The sequence below is a fragment of the Neopsephotus bourkii genome, unplaced genomic scaffold, assembly GCF_033783945.1.
Source record: "Neopsephotus bourkii isolate Nb327-2 ecotype Australia unplaced genomic scaffold, CSIRO-AGI_Nbou_v1 NB_951, whole genome shotgun sequence".
Taxonomy (NCBI): Eukaryota; Metazoa; Chordata; class Aves; order Psittaciformes; family Psittacidae; genus Neopsephotus; species Neopsephotus bourkii.
Genome location: NW_026901445.1, coordinates 1,313,197 through 1,334,143, shown reverse-complemented (window position 1 = coordinate 1,334,143; position 20,947 = coordinate 1,313,197). Strand labels below are relative to the sequence as shown.

General features: G+C 45.2%; 1 protein-coding gene across 6 annotated transcripts in view; it reads right to left on the bottom strand.

Moving 5' to 3' along the window:
• Nucleotides 1–1,432: 1,432 nt before the first annotated feature.
• The window catches only part of GBF1 (golgi brefeldin A resistant guanine nucleotide exchange factor 1), a 108,213-nt gene continuing 88,698 nt past the window's right edge, over nucleotides 1,433–20,947 (bottom strand). For 4 of the 6 annotated variants that reach the window (XM_061358729.1, XM_061358731.1, XM_061358730.1 and 1 more), the window contains 21 exons: nucleotides 20,821–20,946; nucleotides 20,135–20,217; nucleotides 17,644–17,880; nucleotides 16,709–16,802; nucleotides 13,765–13,941; nucleotides 13,241–13,305; nucleotides 13,018–13,141; nucleotides 12,408–12,479; nucleotides 10,968–11,062; nucleotides 10,363–10,516; nucleotides 9,927–10,149; nucleotides 8,143–8,306; nucleotides 7,592–7,838; nucleotides 6,924–7,123; nucleotides 5,850–6,000; nucleotides 5,350–5,480; nucleotides 4,889–4,990; nucleotides 4,204–4,317; nucleotides 3,788–3,965; nucleotides 3,441–3,578; nucleotides 1,433–3,096 (listed from right to left, as the gene is read on the bottom strand). In XM_061358729.1, coding sequence (XP_061214713.1) covers nucleotides 2,810–3,096; nucleotides 3,441–3,578; nucleotides 3,788–3,965; nucleotides 4,204–4,317; nucleotides 4,889–4,990; nucleotides 5,350–5,480; nucleotides 5,850–6,000; nucleotides 6,924–7,123; nucleotides 7,592–7,838; nucleotides 8,143–8,306; nucleotides 9,927–10,149; nucleotides 10,363–10,516; nucleotides 10,968–11,062; nucleotides 12,408–12,479; nucleotides 13,018–13,141; nucleotides 13,241–13,305; nucleotides 13,765–13,941; nucleotides 16,709–16,802; nucleotides 17,644–17,880; nucleotides 20,135–20,217; nucleotides 20,821–20,946 — 3,162 coding nt within the window. In that variant the 3' untranslated portion in view covers nucleotides 1,433–2,809. The remainder of the gene's footprint in view (nucleotides 3,097–3,440; nucleotides 3,579–3,787; nucleotides 3,966–4,203; nucleotides 4,318–4,888; nucleotides 4,991–5,349; nucleotides 5,481–5,849; nucleotides 6,001–6,923; nucleotides 7,124–7,591; nucleotides 7,839–8,142; nucleotides 8,307–9,926; nucleotides 10,150–10,362; nucleotides 10,517–10,967; nucleotides 11,063–12,407; nucleotides 12,480–13,017; nucleotides 13,142–13,240; nucleotides 13,306–13,764; nucleotides 13,942–16,708; nucleotides 16,803–17,643; nucleotides 17,881–20,134; nucleotides 20,218–20,820; nucleotide 20,947) is intronic. The other 2 variants (XM_061358726.1, XM_061358732.1) reach the window with 1 other exon arrangement.

Sequence of the window (20,947 nt, the reverse complement as noted above, 5' to 3'; positions counted from 1 at the left end):
CAATTATCTGAATTAAGATGCAGAGCTCTCAGTAGAAACTACATTTGCAAACAGAGTTTAAAACACAGCATCCCTCGAACAAATATCTGAAGACAGCAGGAAAAACTGAGCTCTGCCATCAGCTGACACCACTCCAAGAAGCTGAAGGATCATCCGGGGATCAGAGGGCAGCAGTGCTGACATCAAAGCACTTGACAACTGAGCGATGGTTTACAAAGAGTTAACCATCTAAAGGTTTCAGTGATTATTTTGGAGACAGCTCAGAAAAACAGCTGTAAACAGAAGCAAGGGCTCAGAAACAGAAGGCGGGGAGGTGGGATGGATACAGAAGGGCCATGGGTAGCACAAGGATTCAAATCATAGAATAGTTAGGGTTGGAAAGGACCTTAAGATCATCAAGTTCCAACCCCCCTGCCATGGGCAGGGACACCTCGCTCTAAACCATATCACCCAAGGCCTCGTCCAACCTGGCCTTGAACACCGCCAGGGATGGAGCATTCACAACCTCCCTGGGCAAAATACATGGATGAAGACATCTAAGGGCTGGAAGACCACAATCTGGAAGCAGTGGAGAGTGAGGAAGGGAAGTGAACGTTCCAGGAATGGTGGGAATGGACTAAGGGAACTGGGATTTATTAACGGGACTTTCCTAATATGTGTGTTACTCTCCCATTACATAATATTTAGACCTTTGCTCAAGCAATTCAAACATACTCCAAGTTTTTGAACCCTTTATCAAGTTAATACAAGTGTCTTGGAATCCTTGTGATAGGGAAGGCATTGGTGCCTCACAGCTCCAGGGGCACTGTGTGGATTTTGCCACAAAACAAAGTAGAATACATTAGGAGGGAAGTATATGGGGTTGTCGATATCCATTGCCATCACTAGCCCTGGAAGAGCCCAGGATCTCTCATGCCCTCTCTCCAAGTCCAAGTCCTGTCAGTGGAAACAAGGATTTCTTCCTCATCAGCTGGAAAATGCTTCTTTCATCCAAGCCAGGTTGTCACCAGGGTCTGTGTTCTGGCTGTGTGATGAGATGCTGCCGGGCACCTGCTCCTCAGCCCTAGTCTCTGCCCTCAGTGCCGGCAGTGTGGGAGCACACCCCAGCATAACTCCAGGAATCTTATAGCCGACACTGAACTATTGCCAGAAGCAATAGCAATCTAGCTGCTGCAGTTCTGCTTTGTTTATGATGGGAACCATTTCTGCTTAGCCCCTTGATGGCTGGCCTCCACTGCAGCTCCCCCTGTGCTGACCATCTATTAGGGCAGGTCTCTCCGTGTTCCATGCGGACAGAACACTATCTTGGAGGATCCTGGTACATGGAGTTGGGGACTGGCAGGTGGGCACACCACCTTGGCAACTAAACTCTACTCCTCGCAAAGCTCTGAGCTGCAGAACCATGACAGAAAAGCAGTGCAACACTGGAACATTCATTTACAGGATGTATTTATTACACTGTAAAAAGTCTGTTGGATTTGTAGCCATTTACTCTGTATGTACACTGGTTGTACTCCTATCCCAACCATAGGTTCCTCTCAGTACAGTATACATGGGGTTGGGGTGCCGCCCATGGCCCTCCCAGTCACCAGCGCGATTTCCAAGATTGGTATTATTGAGCACTTAGCCAACTAATGGAGAGAGGAGGAAGAATGGAAAAACAGCACTTGCCAGGCAGCAGCTCTGCTCTGGGCACCAGGAGTGGAAGAGTGGGACATCCTTGCTGCAGGGCTAAAGCACTAGAATGACTGCCAGAGCCTCAGCTGCAGGGGTGTTCTAAGTGGAGAAGGTGGTGAGCTCCCAACAACTAGAAGATGCAGAAGGGTGCAGTCCCTGCAGAGCTTCCAAGAGAAAGCACTACAGATTTACTGGGCATCTGTCAGCCAGTGCCACAGATCAACACATCTCTAGCTGAAGAGGAAGTTCTCCTAAGGAATGGGGCTGGATACCAAGAGGCCTATGCAGCAGAGTGGTGGACAACTCAGCACTGCTGTGCACCCCAGGAGAGTGGCTCCTCAGGCACTGAGACACAGCCACAGTGCTCTGCTTTCAGCTCATGGGACTCTGCATTTCCTTCTCATCTGCTCAGCTAGGTAGAGCCTTCTGAATTTGCTCTCCAGCCAGAAAATCTGATTACATTTACAACAGGGAGGAAAGAAGTGCTGCCCTTACCAGACTCCCTGGCTACCTACTGGCATGCGGATTGCTGTTATCCGTGATGCACAAGGAAAGCATGTGGCTACAGCAGACAAGAAGCCCTATGTAGTAAGCTGGGAACTGCACTGTAAGCAATCCACATTTCTACACAAAATTCTCAACCTGCTGAACCCAGGCATGCACAGAGCCCAAACAAAGCAGTGCGACCAGAAGCATGGGCAGGAAAGCTAGGGAATGCCTGGGGAATTGTCCAGGGACTGTACTGAATAATCTGAAAGGCAGTCCTGTACTGCAGCCCCTCTCTAGTGTGACATCAAAGACTTTTTCCTCTTCACTAGATGAACTGGTGGCAGCTTGGTCCCAGGCTGCTAAGTGTGGGCATTGCCTGGCCCCTGAGATTGTGAAAAGAGGAAGAAGACTGATCAGTGGAACTGGGCACCCATCCAATACAAAGATTTCTAGGCATATTTCTAGGTGGTTGCCACACGAAGGGAGCAGAATGCAATGTGCTCCAGGGGGATTTGTGGCAGCAGCCCTTCTGCTCAGGTTAGCATGATCTCCTAAAACAAACATGCCCACTACCAGAGCACGTTTGGCCAGCACCCTCCACCCACAGAGCTTCCTCAGCAGACAGTTCTCAGACATCCTCAAACTAATTGACTTCAGAGGTTGTCATGGGATCAGTGGGCCGTGGAGTAGCTAGGAGGGGAACAGGAGAGGTGGCTTCAATTAGGGCTGGGTTGAGAATGATTGGAAGAGTCATAGGTGGCACCCCAACCTGCAGGGGAGAGGCAAGAGGCTGCAGTATGAGTGGCGGCTGTGCTGTTGTAGGAGGTATGTCTGTAACGGGGCTTGTCTTTGCTGGAGCTGATGCTGTGAAAGGAGGTGAGGCAGAGCTGCTGATGGTGGAGGAAGCAGGTGCAGTGGCTCTTTCAGACTCTGGAAAAGGAAAAGACAAAAGACATCCTTACACAAGGCCCTGACAAAGCCACCTTTCAGCTCAAAGCTAAGCAGGGCTGAAGATCAACTCAGGGTCCTTGTCAGACTTGCCGCTTCTACATACCTTCTTAGAAGGCCCTGAGGAGCAGGTGCCTATCACAGACATTCTGCCCCAACTTCTCCCCACCTCAATAATCTCAGCAAGAAGGCCACCAGCTCTCAATTTGGAAGCACAACAGTTCCACGGCACCAGAGGCCTGGTCACTGCAGATTATGCTAAACCAAATAAAAGCAGACCAATGCCACCATGCTGGGAAGACGATTCCAGAAAGAAGGGGACTCACCACTGGTACCTGGCTCACAGGGCTTCTCCAAAGGAGCCAAGTGGGTAGCTGGTCTCACATCCCCTGTAGGAGAAAGGGGCAGGGCTGACACTAGTGACTTCTGATGCTGCTGCTCCATTGGTATGCTGGGAACAGGATCTAGGAAAAGAAAACAAGCAGTGAGCCCACACATCAGTTTGCTCACTCCTTTTGCCCACCCTCAGTTTGCCCTCCTTGTGCCAAGCTCCCATAGCTTCCAGCAAATATAATTTCATTAGCACCCAGGCACGCTGGCAGCTGTGTACTGGACAAGATGCAAGCACTGAGCCCAAGACCTGTTTTTTTTTAGGTTTCTCAGCCCTTCATACCTTGGATGACTGTCTGTTTGAAAAGCTCATCCCGCAGCCTAGGTAAGAAACAGTCAATCCTTTCCCATGTGATCTCCCAGAGATCCGAGTATCCCGTCCGTGAGTCAGCACTGTGGAATATCCCAGCTGTATCCATTACAAGCAGCATATTCTTCAGAGACTCTGGGATGGCCTCCAGCTGTAATCAGAAGCACTCCTCAAGTCACACAGAATGTACATATATCAATGAAGAAAAGCTCAAATCAGCTGATGGGCTGCCTTGGAAACAGAGGCCAAGGGCAGAAATCATGGAACAAAATGGTTTTGGAATTAAAAAACTAGGAAAAAAAAATATCAAACCAACCAAAGTACTTTTCAAGTTCAAAAATTGGTGAATGGCTGTTCAAAGCACTGCAGCATCACTTTCAGCATCTTACCAGCAAATCACTGGAGCCAGCATGCATGTATTTGTCCATGAAGTCCAGGATTGTCAGCCACAGGGCAGCAAAGGTGGTCAATGAGAGCAGGGGGGAGAGATGTTGTAGGAACACCTAGAAAAAAACCAAACCATAACTACTGTTAACAAGTAGCTTCGGGGCTGCTGCTCACAGCTTGACAAGCGAGTTGTGCAAATCTGGAATTTCCCCTCCTTGTGGCAGGCTAGGAGCACGCACAAGGCCAGCATGAGAATGTCAGAGGACTCCACTCTTCTGAGCTGCACATAAAAGAATGGGTATTGTCTCCTTTGCATGAGGCCACTGCAGTCTGCATCACCATGTCTTCTAGCCCTTCCAGGCTCTCTGCCTTAGGTCAGTACTATCAACTTGTAACATACATTATTTCACCACTAGAACAGACTGTCTTCAACCAATGTTGAGTGAAATACTTCATAAGGTACAAACTCCTTCCTGACAACTCTTTTGAAGGCCAGGATCATGGAGACAGTTCTGAAAAAAAGTCATGTCCCAACAGCAGAAGGTGGTGAAGCCCAGCACTGAAGACAGTCAAGCTAACAAACAGACACCTACCTAGATCAGAGATGCTGAAAACCTAATAGAGCAAACTGTTTGACTTGAGGCACATGTTTTCCTCTGAGCTTTCAGGCAGCAGAAGCACACTCACCTTGGAGAGCAGCGTTGAGGCTCTCATCCGAGTTTCTTCCATCCCACCAACATCAGCTGGACTGATGTTCTCGAGTAGCTTGGTTAGCAGAGGGAACAGCACCTATTGGGTCAGACACACTGGTATTTCAGAGCTGACAAAATGACTGATGAGATTTGCACAGCCTTACAGGAAGGAGCTGGCTTTTGGGACTAGCGGCTTCTAGGCAGAGAGCATGGGATAAGCAGTGAGAAGTGGAAATGAGTGGACTCATTTCAATACTCCAAGAGGCTCTCTCAGAAGCCTAAGCAGAGAAGAACTTTTCACAAGATCAAAGTAAGGAATGCCTTGTCTGTTGTGGCAAACAGGCTGCTCAGGAAGTTGGTCCTAAAGTAGGACACCATTCTGCCACTCCTGCACCCAGCTTTGCTCTTCATGACAATGCTGTTCTGCCTACATGCCCAGCTCAGCCAGGAGGTTACCTTATTGAAACAGGACTCCCATTCCAGGGCATCCAGGGCCTGCAGGTCATGTACCAGGAGGGCTCGCTGCAAGTAAGTGAGTGCCTGCATCCGTACCTGGCGTCGGGCATCACAGCACAGCCAGGCAATACCTGCAAGAGAAGGATTCAGGGCAAAGCCCACAGCATAAGTGTCACATCCCTACCTCCCCAGTCTAGGGTGAAAAGTCTAGCGAAGATCGAACACTCTGGGGGAAGGAAGAAAATAAACGTAAAAGCATTATATTTGTTCCAGACCACAGACTGTGAATCTACTGTCAACTTCAGAATCAAGCTGGCAGCTAACTCATGCTGAAGGTACCGTACTAGATCTGATCCAAGTTTTTTTTTCAATTACAACAGACCCTAAAACCCACCTCTGCCTGCTTTCTGCATTTAGATTTTGGCTACTAAACTTTCCCGAGTGCTGCTATTATTCTGGAACTGTCTGTGCTCACTCTCATCACACGGGGATGGCTTTACCCTGTAGCAAAGGACACCAGCAGTTGGACCACAGTGTTCGGGAATCTGCTTGGATTTTCTTCCCTGTTGTCTCTAGATGGCGTTGCTCCTCTGCCCAGGAGCTGTAGATGGTGGCCGCTCGTGTGTGCAAGGTGTGCATAAGGTCCAGGAGCTGCAAGTCAAGCATCACATTAAGCAACACATAGAACTTAATTTTTTGAAGCAATCCTGGTCTCTGCTCTTCCCCAAACCAATGCGAAAACACTCAGAGCTACTCAAGCCTGCTTCCTATACGTACATAACCATGTATAGCTATGGAGATGGTGTCAGGCTCTGCTCGCCGTGCCCTCCCTAGGTAGCCAAGTGCCAAGCATCTTCAGCAAGATCTATGTCAGTTCACTAGACATGTTAGTCCCATTTTCCAGGAACAGCATCCCAGTCTTGCTAGGAGAAAGAATGAAGCCTTTCCTGGCACAGAGCATTGACTAGAAGCCAAAGGAGGAAACACAGTGATTCAGCTACACTGTCCAGGGACAACTCTCTGAAACATTTTTCTTTTTAACAAAGAAACCCATGAAGGACAAGAAAATCTCCCTGAGAACAGCTCCACATGGGCAAATGACAGCATTCTAGTCACTTTACTACTCAACTGAGGCCCAACAGCCTGGCAGTCAACAGGCCCATGCCTTCACACCTTTGAAGTACCACCTGGAAAGATAAATTACTCCCTCATCCCAGTACCTCAGCCCACAGGGTTTTCTCCTCTCCACAAGCTCAGACGCCTTATCAGACTCCCCACTAATCTTACATGAACCTTATGCCATCTATCTTATCTACTGTAGTGACTCAGCTCCAGACTCCATCCTCCTTGCTTTTCAGAGGAGTTCTCTCTCCACTACTATTTTGCTTTTGTCTATCCAAACTGTACTGTTCCTCTTTCAGTGCAGAACCACATTGCCACCAGAGCCACCCTCTGACATCTAGTGCTCACTAACCTAAGATGCAGCCTCCCCTTGCTTCATGAAGAATCTCAGTGACTCCCTAGAAGGGCCCCAAGTGTGGGAAAGGAGAGGAGGAAATCCTTGCTATACTTACGTCCTGACTAACCTGTAAAGACACAGTGTGGTAGCTGGCAGGGATGCTCTCATCCTCCTCCTCATCACTATGGGTGTGTGCCTGGTGTTGGCTCAAGACCCGGGATCGCCGTGTGGAGCTCTCCTTTGGCTTTTTTTTTAACCGACTGGATTTACTGTCATACCTGTGGCTCTTCCCCCTCTTTTCCTGGGACTTGTAGCCTAGAAAGTGAAAAGTAGCAACATATGATATACACGCTCCACCATGAAATCTTCTGCCTTTCAATGCACACAGAGCCACCTTTAGTGAAAAGTAGCAACATATGATATACACACTCCACCATGAAATTTTCTGCCTTTCAATGCACACAGAGCCACCTTTTGATAACCCCAGCAGGGGGCCCTGTCTTGTAAAATGACAGCTACCCACTTGAAGATGTACCCAGCACTCCTTCAGGAACAGCCTTCAGCAACAGCTGATACTACTACCATCAGCTCCAGACCTCCCCCTCTCTATCCCAGGGAGAGGGATAAGAATAAGGTCCCTGCTGCCAGTAGGATCCAAAACATTTTTCTCACAGCAGACCATTTACTGAACACTGGAGACTCATTCCCTAACAGTATATTTCTTTTCTTGCCGTCTGGCTACCCCAAGCCCAATCTTGATTGTCAAACCAAGGGCCATCTTACCCCCATTCAAGCTTGCCTCTACAAAGATGCGGATGGTTTTGACACAGAGCTCAAAATTCTCAGGTGTAACGTGGGCAGCATCTCGCACAATGAAGGACAGGGACTCTACGCACTTCATGAGAGACTTTGTGTCGTGTGGGCCCAAATCCAGCCCCACAGTCAAGCTGTACTGGTTGACAAGAGGAGACGGCCCCAGCCTGCCGAGTCCAGCTGTGGATCTCGAGGTGTCGATGTCATCTTTCCCCACCTGCAGGGTACAGCAAGAGACTAGCAAGAGAGGGTAGCATAACAAACAGCACTTCAGGCACATGCTTAAGGGGACTTTCTTCTGCAGCCAGACAACACTTCTGGGGGATCTGTTTCCCTTTTTAACTAATTTGCCTCCAAGCTTTCTCCTCTTCCTCTGCATCTCCTCTCCATCCTCCCTTTACAATGTCAGTTCATCTTAGCTCTCTTTTGTACTATCTTACTCTTTCTCCCCCTACCACACCCTCTGCCCACAGCCATGCTAGTAGTCTTCTTCAGGCACCAGAAGCCCATTGGCTACTCACCACTAGCCAACCGCTGTTCATGACATCCACATCTGTCCCCGAACGATGCATCTTGCCTGGCTTCCCATGGTCCGTGTACACCTCCGAATCAGAGGTGTAGCCACGGTCCAGGCTCATGTCACTAGGATGATAGGAGGAGGAGACCTCACTGTCTGACTGAGCACCTTCAAGACAAAAGGCATGGGCTTTAGATGAATGTCAAATCAACAGCTTGGAAGAGTAGCTGTGGGTAAAGGAGAAGCAATTCAGATTAGTCAGATCAGCATCAGCTAGAAACCACCAGTGGGCCCTAGAAGACACTGTATAAGGCCTCTCCTCCTGTGAGAACTATGGCAGAAGCACACACAGAAGACAGCAGGAAATGGATCTTTGATAGTTTCTCCCTGCAAGTGTGTTGGGCCTCCCCTTCAGAGGGAAGGGGCTTTCCATCCTCTGCTGTATCACTTGTCAGCCTGATCATCGTTTTAAAAAGGGCATGCAGTCCAATGCTTTGACCCTGGGGGAGGAATCAGATGTGCTACACAATCTAAGAACTACTGAGGTGCTAGGTTCAGCCAAAACAACTGAAAAAGCACAACATGGAATCACACGACTCATGTAGGGCCTCTGCTCCAACTAATACTGGTAAAATCTCTCTCATGAACAGCAACCTACATTATTCTATACCTCAGGAACAGCAGTCTACATGTTCTATACCTGTCAGATCTACCTTTAGGATAACCTCAAATTTCATGTCCCAAGCACAGCAGCCTTTGCAAGGGCCAAATTTAAGCTACTGGTATAATGTTATTTAAAAGAAAAAAGTCATCGTCTCCATCATTCAATATTACCTAGGAACTCACCAGTAGAGAGACAGACTTGTTGTGAACACGGTGTACCAAACATTTTCAGAGAGAACTAATGTTCTGATGTGCAAAGTGCCACAGTCAAGTAGCCTGCACAATCAGCAAAGACAGAAACAGGAGAAAAGAAGGTGTGGAGGGGAAAGATGGGAGAAGACAGCCCAGCGTTAGCCCAGAAGGCAAAGGCCACAGGAGTTTTGCAAAATTAATTTCCTTTCATCTGTCAAGAACAAAGCATCAGGGCCCAGCAAGGAAATTCTAGAAAAGCAAAGAGGAAAAGAAAGGCTTCTGCAAAAGCCTTTTCTTACTGTTTGCTTTAAAAGTTTGAAGCTGTCAGCCTCAAATACACTGTCATCTGGCTAAAACAAAAGAGGAACAGTTTGCTGAAAAGGCTGTCTTTCTAAACAGTTAAGACAAGTGGGAAATAGAGTGTTGGTCTAGGCACTCTGAACACAAATGTATTTGGAAACAGAAAAAAGAACACCACCCTTTATGAGATCCTTTAAATGGGGACAGAAAGGACTCAGTCCAGCAAAAAGAAGCAAGTATGACAGAACAACATCTGGATTTACATTACACACGCAGATGAGAGATTAAGGCTGTATTACCCAAGGCACCAGACCACAACCAGCACAAAATGCTTCTTGGGTAGAGCAAAGACCTCCTACAGCTGCTACAGCTGAGATCAGTTTTCCTCCCACTGCTCCCCCAGGGACTAGCACCTGGACTGCTCTCACTGAGTAGGAAGAGATGGCAGAGTAGACACAAGGACAGACCATGGGTAGGACTGAACAGCAGGTGCTAGTCTTTAATCTTGCTAATGTAGTTTAATATCAGCTTTGTTTTCTTGCAGTCCCCTTTGCTAATTGAAAAGCTTGAGGAAGCAGCTGCTTATCTGGCAGGCAGGCATCAGATTTCCTAGCCAAAGCTGGTCTGTCTTACCTGTGTCATTATCTGCCCTTGCTGTAACCTGCAGGGCTGCAGGGGGCTTCACCCCAGACCCAATACACTCCAGGAGGGTGAAGAGTGTGTACCAGTCATCCCCAGAGTGAATGTTGGCAGCATTGGTCTTCAGGAGTTCATGGAGGCCGTAGGCAACCTCATGGCTAACTCTGGACAGTACATTTGGCTTCATCATGAGCAGGATACGTAATGAGAGGAGAACCTGGCAGAGAAGGAGATAAGAATAACAATCCCTATTATTTACACTCCGTTCTCCAGCAAAGTCCCTCTTCATTTAATTTGAGCTACTTACAACTGCTGCTTGTTGTTACCTACAGCACAGACAGGTTAAATGTGGGTCCATCCAACAATTGGTTTCCTTTGTTGCCAGATGTGGCCACAAAACCCCAGTAACCGACTTTCCAAAATCCCTTACCTGTGCACTGATTTCTTCCCGGCGAAGGAGCCGAATGGCCAGTCTCAGCAACCCCACCACTGCCCTCTCCACCAAGAAACAGAACTCCATTGCATGGACACAGAGATGATAGAGGTGGTCTCGGACAGTTTGCCAGACACAGGTCACACGGTCCCTAGCCACAACAAGGAGGAGGGAAAGAGGAGGATGAAAGGAGATGAGACAAGCAGGATCTAGCTACCTCTCCCTGAGCTCCTGACAAGCCAGTATTTCTTCATTTCAACAAAAATTACCAGCCACCAGATATAAGAACAGACACATAGAAACAACAAAGCCATCAAATTTCTTATTTACTTCTTTACTTGCAAAGCAATCAGGTGGGAGAATTCTCCCTCCAGAGTTTAGTTTATATTCTCCAAATCTCAGGATATCAAGCAATAATTCATGGGCGAACAGCCCCTCTGTTTGCACATGGTAGAGTGGAATTGCTAAGCCCTGAAATTACAGCCACATGCTGTTTCAGCTGGCAAACCAAGCACATAAGGAACTCATTCCCTGGACCCAGGCAGCAGCTGCAGTAAAGCAGGGGCATTTATACTGAATCTGCATGTATTTCAAGGTCATACCTATTCTCCAAGACAATCCTTAGAAGCATCTCCAAGCAAAAGGCAGCATCTTCTTCATCATATGTCTCCTCATCTGGAGTCACAGAGATTAGAGCCTAGGAAAAACAGGAAACGTTTGTGAATCACAAGCCCCCAAAACTGGGGGACCAACAAGTGAGGACCAACAGAATGGCTTGAGTCTGGGCATAACTGCGCTTCACTGTCAGGAGAGGTCATGCACAGTCGATCAAAAATGCATTGGACAGAGGTCAAGCTAAATATACAGAAAATTATTCTTTTTTATTATGCAAGATGAACTTAAAAAATATTAAACTGATGAAGTCTCTCAGATGGAGAGGAACTGTGAAACCCAGCAGCTTCTTGCTAAGAATACTGTGAAGTACAGGAAAGGCAAATACCCAGAAATAACTACAAGTACTGGAACTATTCCTCTCCAGCCTGCACACGAAAGGAGAATTCCTGACATAATAGGGGCAAAATGTTCCTCCAGAACTGAGGTGACACTCAAAAACCAAGTCACCATTTCTTCATGTAGGCCAGCAACACAGTGGTCTGTATGATCCAATCAGCAAGTTCCACTTCAGCTGTTTTAAGTGTTGTTCTTTGGAGTTTACCCACTTATCTTTATTTTGAAATTCAACACCTATTGTTCAGAACCTCTGCAGCAAGTCTTGATAAATAAGTTTTCCTTTGTTTTAGCAAACGATGTCTCAACAATGTCATGAACCCTGTTGACGAAGCCAGTGAATTGAAATTACAGTAGCCTGAAGGGAAAGGCATTTGCACTTTAAGAAGCCATGGAATTAGGCAACAGGCACACTGTCAGCCCACACAGCATCCTTGCAAGGGTTGCACTGCAGTATTTGTTTTTGGAAATGGTGAGCAGCAGCCAAATTTGTTCCACACCCTGGAGCAGTCTCACACTACACACTACTCTGAGAAGCCACTACCAGAACCAGGTAACTAACTACCCTCCCCCAGGGAGATAAGCTTCTCTAGCCCAAAGGCTAGTGAGTCCAGCCTTATTACACTTCCTGCAGCAGCCAGATACCACACTACCAAGGGGCACACAGTCAAACATTTCTGTATAGTTCTTGCTTCTAAAATGGCCTTTAAAAATGTTCTCATTAGGCACACAGCACATCAGAAAAGATGAAAAAGCATAACCTGAAGCTCCTACAAGAGCTACACATATTTTCAAACACTTAACGTGACTTCCTCAAGGCTTTTAAAACACATTCCACAATTTAATGTCTTCCTCTACTACTAAAGCAATTGTGGCTGCCAGCACAGAAGTTACATGTAACAGCTGAACTAATGACTGGTTTCATATCCCAAATAGGTCCAAGACCTCCTTCAGGCACAGAGCAGCTAGAGCAGCATATATGCATGATCATGCATAGCATACTTGGTCCATCAGCAGTCCAATATCTCTCTCACCTTCATTAGCTCCTGGAGGGATTCAAGTTGAAGGAATTTGCTTTCTGTGATCAACTTCTCAGGATCACATTGCTGCAAAAGACAGAAAAGAGGACTGTGCATCTGGGGGATAGGGAAGGCAAACAAACAGAAATACAGCTTGTTCCAGGAAGGATACAGATAGTGGCTTTAACAGAATTACCTGGAGGAAAACTCCTGCCAGCCAGTTCACTCCTTCAACTTCAATTACCTTCAACAGACCTGATCTATGCTAGACAGATTTTAACAGATAACTCCTCTGTGCACATGCTACTCAAAGTCCAGGTTCAGATTTTGTTGGCTTATATGCCTGAACACTGTCTTGGAAAAAAATAGTAATTTGAGAATTGTTAAATTTGTCTTCAGATGTAGGAGTGCAGATCCCAGCCTCCTGTGGGGAATCATTCCTGTTTGCATTTGTGCACAGCAGCGTGCAAGCTGTCGACAGAGATGTGCTTCTCTGTAGTTTCTTACAACTCCAAGTCCTCTGGAACCAGCAACACTGCCTACAAGCATGTATTTCTGTGTCCTGTTACCCACATAGTACTGTCACCACGAACAAAAGCAGGTTCTTTTTCAGCCTGTATATTACCTTTATGCATTCCAGAGCTGCTCGTTTTGCCTCCTGTGTCTCTGTAGATGGCCCTCTCATACCAGATTGCTCTGTCCCACTGAGGGTGAGCCAACTAACAAAACTCAGCACTGTAGATTCACCACTGCAAATCAGAAGACACTAGCATCAGTGAAAACTAAGAAATGTATCATTCTCCAGCTCTGGTACAAAAAGGACTGCCCAGGCCATCTACACCACTCACCGGTTAGATGGTGTTTCCTCACGTTGCAGATAGATTTTGCCATTAGGATCCACAAAGTCTTCGACCTTGAAGATGGACCAGAACATGTATATGATCAACTGTCTACTTCTTTGAAGCCTTACCTCTCAAACTTGTAATGTTTCACTCACATGAAGGTAGTCACCCCAGCTCTTTACCTCCTCACCCCTTCTGTAAAGTCTCACCCCCATCTAGCAGTACCAATACTGTATTCTAACACTTCATGCCTGTAAGCATGTCCTTCTGTACAATATTCAAAATCTATTCAAGTAAAACAAACACTGGAATTTCTTAAATACAACAGAAAGTAAAATGAGAAAAAAATTAAACCCTCATAAAAGGGGCTGGAGGCTGCACAAAACTTGAACACTACACCCTTTTCAGGCTTTCTAGCTCTGTACAGTCTTTACCAAAGCCAGAGCTCTCTGCCTCTTTGAACTGGTGCTATGAAAAGCCATTTTCCCATTCCCCTACTCTTCAATTACTCACAGGCTAGCTATTATTACCTCCACCATGGCCTTGGGCAGCAGCTCTGCTCGGAAAAGCTGTAACATGGCTTCCATGATGTTTTTCCAGCCCTCCCGCAGAATGTCACCATGGCGATGGGCCAAGTGAAACACAGTCTTTGCTGCAATATGGGCCTTGGGATTACTTCCAAAAACAGTGGGCAGGTTCTCAATAGACTGCAGGAAAGAAGAGGGGGTGGCAATCAGTCAGCAAGAGTTGTTTTCTTTTCAACACAAATTAGGGCAGACTGTTCAGAACTGGGTATGGAAAAGACAACAGTTCTGTGTACGATGCTTGGATAACTCCTCGGCTCATATTCACTTTGCACAAAACGAAGGACAAAACAGCTTACCCGCTACAAAATGAACTGCTGAACCACCTAGACATAAGCTCCCCAAGAATAACTACAATACAGAGCATTTTGGAAGCACTTGCTGAAAACTCCCTAACACTAGTTTATTCTGCCATGGGAACTCATTCCAGGAGCAAAGTTTTCCTCAAAAAAAGCTCTTCTGGAAGCAGCAATTACTCTGCTCTACTGTTATAGAAGGAAACTAAAGCCAAAAGCATTACTGACTTGCAAAGCTACTCCTACAACTACTTGAGAGCAAGATTCAAAGTATGAGTGAGGAACCCTGACATACAGTTTCTGCCAATAACTGCTGGATAAGAATTCCTCATAATCTGTTCAATGCACTCACAGCTTTTCAAAATAAAGTAAGTATGCTAAGTCATTGAAACAAACCAAATGTATGCTGCCAAAAAGAAAAAAACCACCCAGCAATCATGTGAGCTAGTATCAGACACAGACATGCTCCATGTTTCAGCAGTTACTTAAGCTCATTGCAATGTTCCTTTTGAAAAGAGATGGGCTTTGACATTCTTTTGCTTCTCAGGACAAAAAACATACTTACTCCTTCAGCAAGAAATGAGGGAGAAGACAGGAAATAGGATGGATTGAAAACATAGATCTTCCAATCTCAGACTGGAAATTCAGAAAAACTAGGTTTTGCTTCAGCCACAGTGCTGGAAAAGCTATTATCAAAATGGGTCTTTGATATAGAGGTGAACTCCCTCAGAAGCGCCAGTCTGGAAGTCTGGCAGAAATGTGACAACCCATTTGTTTTTTCAGTTGTTGCCATGGGGAAACCACATGAATACAGACATCACTGAAGTCTCAGAGTGCAAACAGCAATATGCATGGTTTTGTACTGTGGCAACAAGCCACAACCACAGAATTAAAACACACATGGGTTTTGCTACTTATACACTGACTCACTATGAGTCTTAACTGTTAATCAAGAAGTCTCTTCTTAAATCAATTGATCCCCCTCCATGTTCCTTTTCATTCCTCTTCTTTCAACCAAAGTGGCTGTACATAGTGATTGCAGTTCTTGGAGAAGATGCCTGATCACCAGGATGATCTGACCTGGGAAGTGACGAGCAGTTAAAGTGACACTCTGATGTTCTTCTTTTGCTTTCTAACAGTTGCTCTTTGTTTTGCCTCCTCAGTGCCTAAAGACAGCCCCTCCCCTTCTCTCCTTCCACCAGACTGTCTCTCAAATATTTGTTCAGTTGTCCTATTCCACTACTGTCTCCAAGCCTTTCAGGAATTTAGGGCAGCAGAAAGTAGTTGGTGTACTTGGAATCTCGCCAAAGATAAGAATTCAAAGCTTTCTTCAAATCCAGAAGTCACTGATTCTATGTCATCACCAAAAGACATGCCTGCTTAAATTTCCACAGACCCGGGACTGCTCCAGATTCCATTTTCACAACTAAATGGGATGCAGCTGGTGATAGCTGGTGCCTCTGAGGGCTCAGTCTAGTTGCTCCTACTGTGTAAATCTGTGTCAAACAGTTAATTTCATGGTGGACATTCCTCTGCTTGTTTATCTATTGGTACTGTTGAGGTCTGGTATGCCTGGAGAGGATCAAGTATTTCACCTTTACTGTTGTGAGCAGTGGATGATGAGGGAATCTACAACAACAGGACTGCATGGGTTTTCTTTGCCTTTTAATAGTAATCTGGTACTTTTTCACTCTTATCAATGCCAGAATGCACAAAACACACAGTCCAAGCAGTTCCATCTCCCTGCAGCCTAACTCCATTAACTGGATTAATTTGCAGGACTGTCCATTTTCTGCTACCCCTTCATGAGATTTAAAAAAAAAAAAAGGAAGAAAAATCACCCATTTTGGCCTTTTTATTCCCATGCTTTCAGCCTTGAATGATTCTGTTTCCCCTTTTTGTATGTATGGCAATTCTATTCTGCGCAATGGAGGTCTTGCACTGGCTCTCAGAGCAATGCTGTGGGAGTCTATGCAAGCTCTGACCCTCTAAAGATGTTGGTGTTGTCTTCTCAGCACAAAAGCATAGTCTGCCACACACTGCTGTGGGGGAAAACAGGCTAATGCTGTAACACACCAACAGATTTGGGCAAGAAAAGCTTACACCAACCACTGTACCTTTAATTTATTCTCACAGTACATTCTATGGAATAGGTCTTTAGGGCTTACTGAAAGTGGGGCTAACAGCACATCTTATTACCAGACTCCACACACCAAACAACAATTGATGTACTTGTTTTTCTAACCTCCTTATGCTGGGTGGATGCACAGCCCCTACGCTTTGGGAGGGGCTTGCTTGGGATCATGGACCATCACTGTCTTGATCACAGGGAACACTTGGAGTGAACACTTCTACATCACGGCATTCTGCTCTGCACAAACTGACACATGTGAGGTCAAATTTGCGTATTTGTGCTATAGAAGTCCTACTTCACTGCTCACTTTTCACTGCCTCCTCCAGAAAACAATGGGCAGGGCCTGACAGGTACCTACAGATACTGTGAAAACTAAAATAAGCAACTGTTACTCCTTAACAGAGGAAAACAGATCAGATACAATAAAAGCCATGCTTCTTTCCCCTCCTTGCAAACTTACCTCACTGCTGAGGGCTGTAAACTTGCAGAGAGAAATTATAAGATTGTCAAACACATCACTAAGGCCATAGTGAGCAGAAATCATTGCACATTTTCTGAGGAAAGAAGATGACAGAAAATAATGTAGTAAGTCAAGACAGACAAGCCTGTCTATAGGACAGCAAATCAGAGAGCCTCTCTGTTGACATTTTAGACCTTCCTTTCCACTTACTCCAAATGAATACTGAGGTATAGAAGTCTAGTATTATCCCTCAAGTAATCTCAATCCTCATCCGTAGATCCTAATATTTGTCACTTTCAAGAAGTGTATCTAAACACAGACCACTTAGACCCGAGCCAGAATAGCTAATCTCCTGTCTTGACATAAGAGAGTTGCCAAGATTGGCAGTAGTGTGCACGCCTAGTTTCCAAGAGATCATGGTTACTGCAGTATATTAACAGAGCTTAAAATTATGCTTAAGTCATCAGTTGATCTGGATTTAAGCATGACCAAAGATTGTTCTAATACAGTTTCCACAGATAGCAAGTTTTGCTATGGCCTCATACACCAGAGGTTCTGTTTGTATACAGGGATTTTACCAACATTGCTGTGCAAGTTAAAAGTGACTTTTTCTCCTCACTTCTAAGCAGCACAGCTATGTCAGCAGATCTTTTAAATCTAACCAGGCTGGAGTTTAAAAATACATACCTCAGGCACTTTGATTTATTACAGTACAGGAGTCAAGCCAAACAGTGAGCAGCAACCAAGAAAGGCCAAGATGGGATGAATCAATACAAATGACAGAACAAAAACTAGAGGACCATAGGTCACTATAAAATGCTCTTCAATTACTAAGAAAAATAACAGCTAATATTCACTGTGATGTCTCTAGAAGGTAAACAGGAGACAATGGTCACATTTTAACTCCTCTGCATCCTTATGATTGCAAGAGTTACCTGAAACCAGAGATAGCCTTCTGGATGATTGTTTCTTCTAAGCTCTTGTCAAAAACATAAGAAAGTGCTGCAATGGTTGGACCCCATGTCATGGTGAAGAGATCATGGTCATAGCTTCCAGGAGGCACATGGAGAAATATTCCCTCATCAGTGGCACCACGATGCAGGAGGACATTCCAGATATAGTTTTCCTTTACCAGGCCCGTCTGTTCTTCTGGCATCACTATCTCATCATTTCTACACGGGAGGAAGGCAGAAAGGTTGAATTTTTCATTTTGAGCCAAACATAACATTTACACAGTGCCTTTCATTACATGGTCCCAAAGCTAGGCAATACCTACTTTGGAGTGATTTTGCCAGCTCCTGAAACATTCTATTTTCCTAGGGCTGCCTGCTTCCCCTGCCCCTCTCTGCTATCTTGTATAGGAAGTTTGGTGGCTTTCAGCAGCACCCAGGCAAGGACAGTATTGAAGAAACAGTTACTTTACACTACAAGTGCAAAGTGCAACACATACTGTAGTTAAATGATGGGAAATTCTGGACAGCCCACTGGCAGAGCTTCCACCCTCCCCCACTGGTACAGCTTCACTGCCCCCATCCCAACTCTCACCCCATTGAGAGTGCTCTGCATATCTCATTAGTCCCAGATAAAAAAAATTGTCATATCACTGCAACCAACAATAGGCATGTTGCTGTATAAGAATAATGCAAAGGTTCCTATTGTGCCAAAATCAAGTGTCAGGAAGCCAAGTAGTACAAAATTAAAGATAAATCAAGAAATATGTTATGGGTGATTCATATCCAGGGTACCACAGTTCCTTACTCTAACTGAATTAAAGGTATACAATAATAAAACAAGTATGATTAATGCCAAGTAGTACTTGCAATCCCAGGTTAATAGATATCAACCTAAATGCATATTTCCCCTTGACTTGCACAAGAGAAAACCCTCTGCAAATGACCACATAATCAAGCAAGAGTCTCAGATCCACTAAGTACAGTAGGTTGCAGCCAATCTGAAAAGTAGAGGTGTTTCTGCAACAATCAAAACAACGGAAGCAATTTTCATGTGCTAACAACAACCATAAACCCCTCTTGACTTATGCATAAGAAATAAGCTCTTCTCAGTTTCAGGTGCCTGCGTATTTTGACAAAAGCAAATAATTACTGAGATTATATATGAAAATATGTTTGCAGTCAATAGCACATTTTTTTCTAGGAACCCATATTTGATTAATACCAACAGAAGCAAGTGAATGGCTTACTTGGAAAGTCTCAGGAGATTAAATTGTGCTCAGAAGTGAAATGCTGAGATCCTAAAGAAATCATGCACTACTTTGCACAGATTACAGCCTGATTTCCACCTTGCCCCAAATAATAAAAAGAAAACAAATAGCTCCTTATCAACTATGACACTGAGGCAATCTATCTGAGATGGAGCAGTACTGAAATGACAGACCAACTATTTTAGCCACAGAACATACTGAAAGGCTGAAAAAAGATGAAGTATCTGGTAAAAGGAGGATAAAATGGAATAGATTGGAATAGAGGCACTAGATAATGAAAATATATGAGAATATTCTCAGGGCACTACTCAAAACATTAAGAACTCCTTTACGGGAAACAGGCCAATCAGAACCAGAGCTCTACGTGAAAGCTAGAGCTACCTCTTGAAGAATTTCTACACATTCAGCACAGACAGCATCCCCACTTTCCTGGAGAAGGCTCAAAAGGGAGGGTCAGCCTCATCACACTGTCCTGCTTCCAGCCCTAGCCACTGTTTGCCACTGCAGACTGAAATCAGCTGAGAGTCCCATCCTGTCCCCTCAGAGATGTTATCCTGTCAGCTTCAAATTGGCTGGGCCTAGATTTACTGATAAGGTAGATTTCTGAATTATTATTAAACTCCCCAACCCAGACCTAGTGTGTGCACAAAAAGGCCTCAGCCACCAGGAATTCTACTCAAATAATTGTCGCTGTGCCAAGAGTTCCAGAGGATGGCAGAAGAGACTGATGCAGACAGCAGCCTCCTATGAAGAACCCAAAAGCAGAACATGTGAAATTCAGAGACGTTATGTTAAGGCACCAGTGCTCTCCTAGGGATGAGACACTCTCTCTAGATACTCTCTCTTAACACAAAAGTTCTAAAGAAGTCTAAAGGCTTGGTCTGGACAAGAGAGCTTTCTTAGATACAGTGTTTCACATGTGCTCGTCTTGCTCAGCCATTCTTTTGCATGTTGACAGAAGTAAAGTTTTTAACTTTAGCTTAAGCTCTGTGGATTAAAATACCATGGCAAGAATCCAAAGATACAAATCCAGTGCAATCACCATGACAGTACTTGTTAACACAGCCCCATATGGAGCTGGAAGTTGGTATGAGGCAAACAGACAAATGACCAGTAAGTTGCCTTCTATACTCTCCAGAGGTCTCACAGACCAAGCAACTCCAGTTTGCTCTTTGCATACAAGGAGATCACAGGTTTATTCTTACTTGATGGCATGGTACATGTCTTCCAGTATGTCCTGTTCAAAGTCTTTGCCTCCATTTACACCTTTCAAGTTCTTCCTAAACTCCTGAAAAAAAGTTACACCAAAGTTAATTCCTAATATCTTCTGCTTTAACTGGCTGGCTAAGATCAGTACCCTGCTTGTTTTTCATGGGACCAGAAGGAGATTTTCTTACGTTCTTCAATGTGCAGCCTCCAAGCTCAAAGGCTAAACACTATCTTAGAGACAGTAGTGTGGAGCAACCCCTGTCTCTGCCCACAAGGAAAGAACAGAGACACAACATAACGCATTCTTAGCTGAGACTAGGCATCAGAATGACAGGTCTGTACCACTGCACTGATACTCACAGGACATGAACCCTCTAGAAGCCCACGGCAGTGCAACAATCTTCTCATTCTTACTATGTCTTAAGGTACAGTTTGCTCACACACACACAAGCCTTTTGATAAACTTGTCAAGCTGTCTGCTAAGTTTGTATTTTCTCAGACTGCCCCTTACCCACAGCTCCCCTCTCAAACTGCACTCAACTTCAGTGCTGCACACCAGCTTATTGTGCATGAGTGATGAATGCCAGGGAAAAAAAGGAGAATGCCACCCCTCAGATAAAAACAGGTACTACACTGCTATCAAAACTACAGAGGACAGGTGCCTAACACTGGTAACACCCACCTCCAGAGTCATTGGGACGTTCTGCTTGCGGACGTTATGGTTGTGCTGGTCAGTGTTCAGCATAATAACTGCATAGGCCAGGGCAAAGCAGGCATCACTATTAGCAAATGGAGATCCATTTGATTTC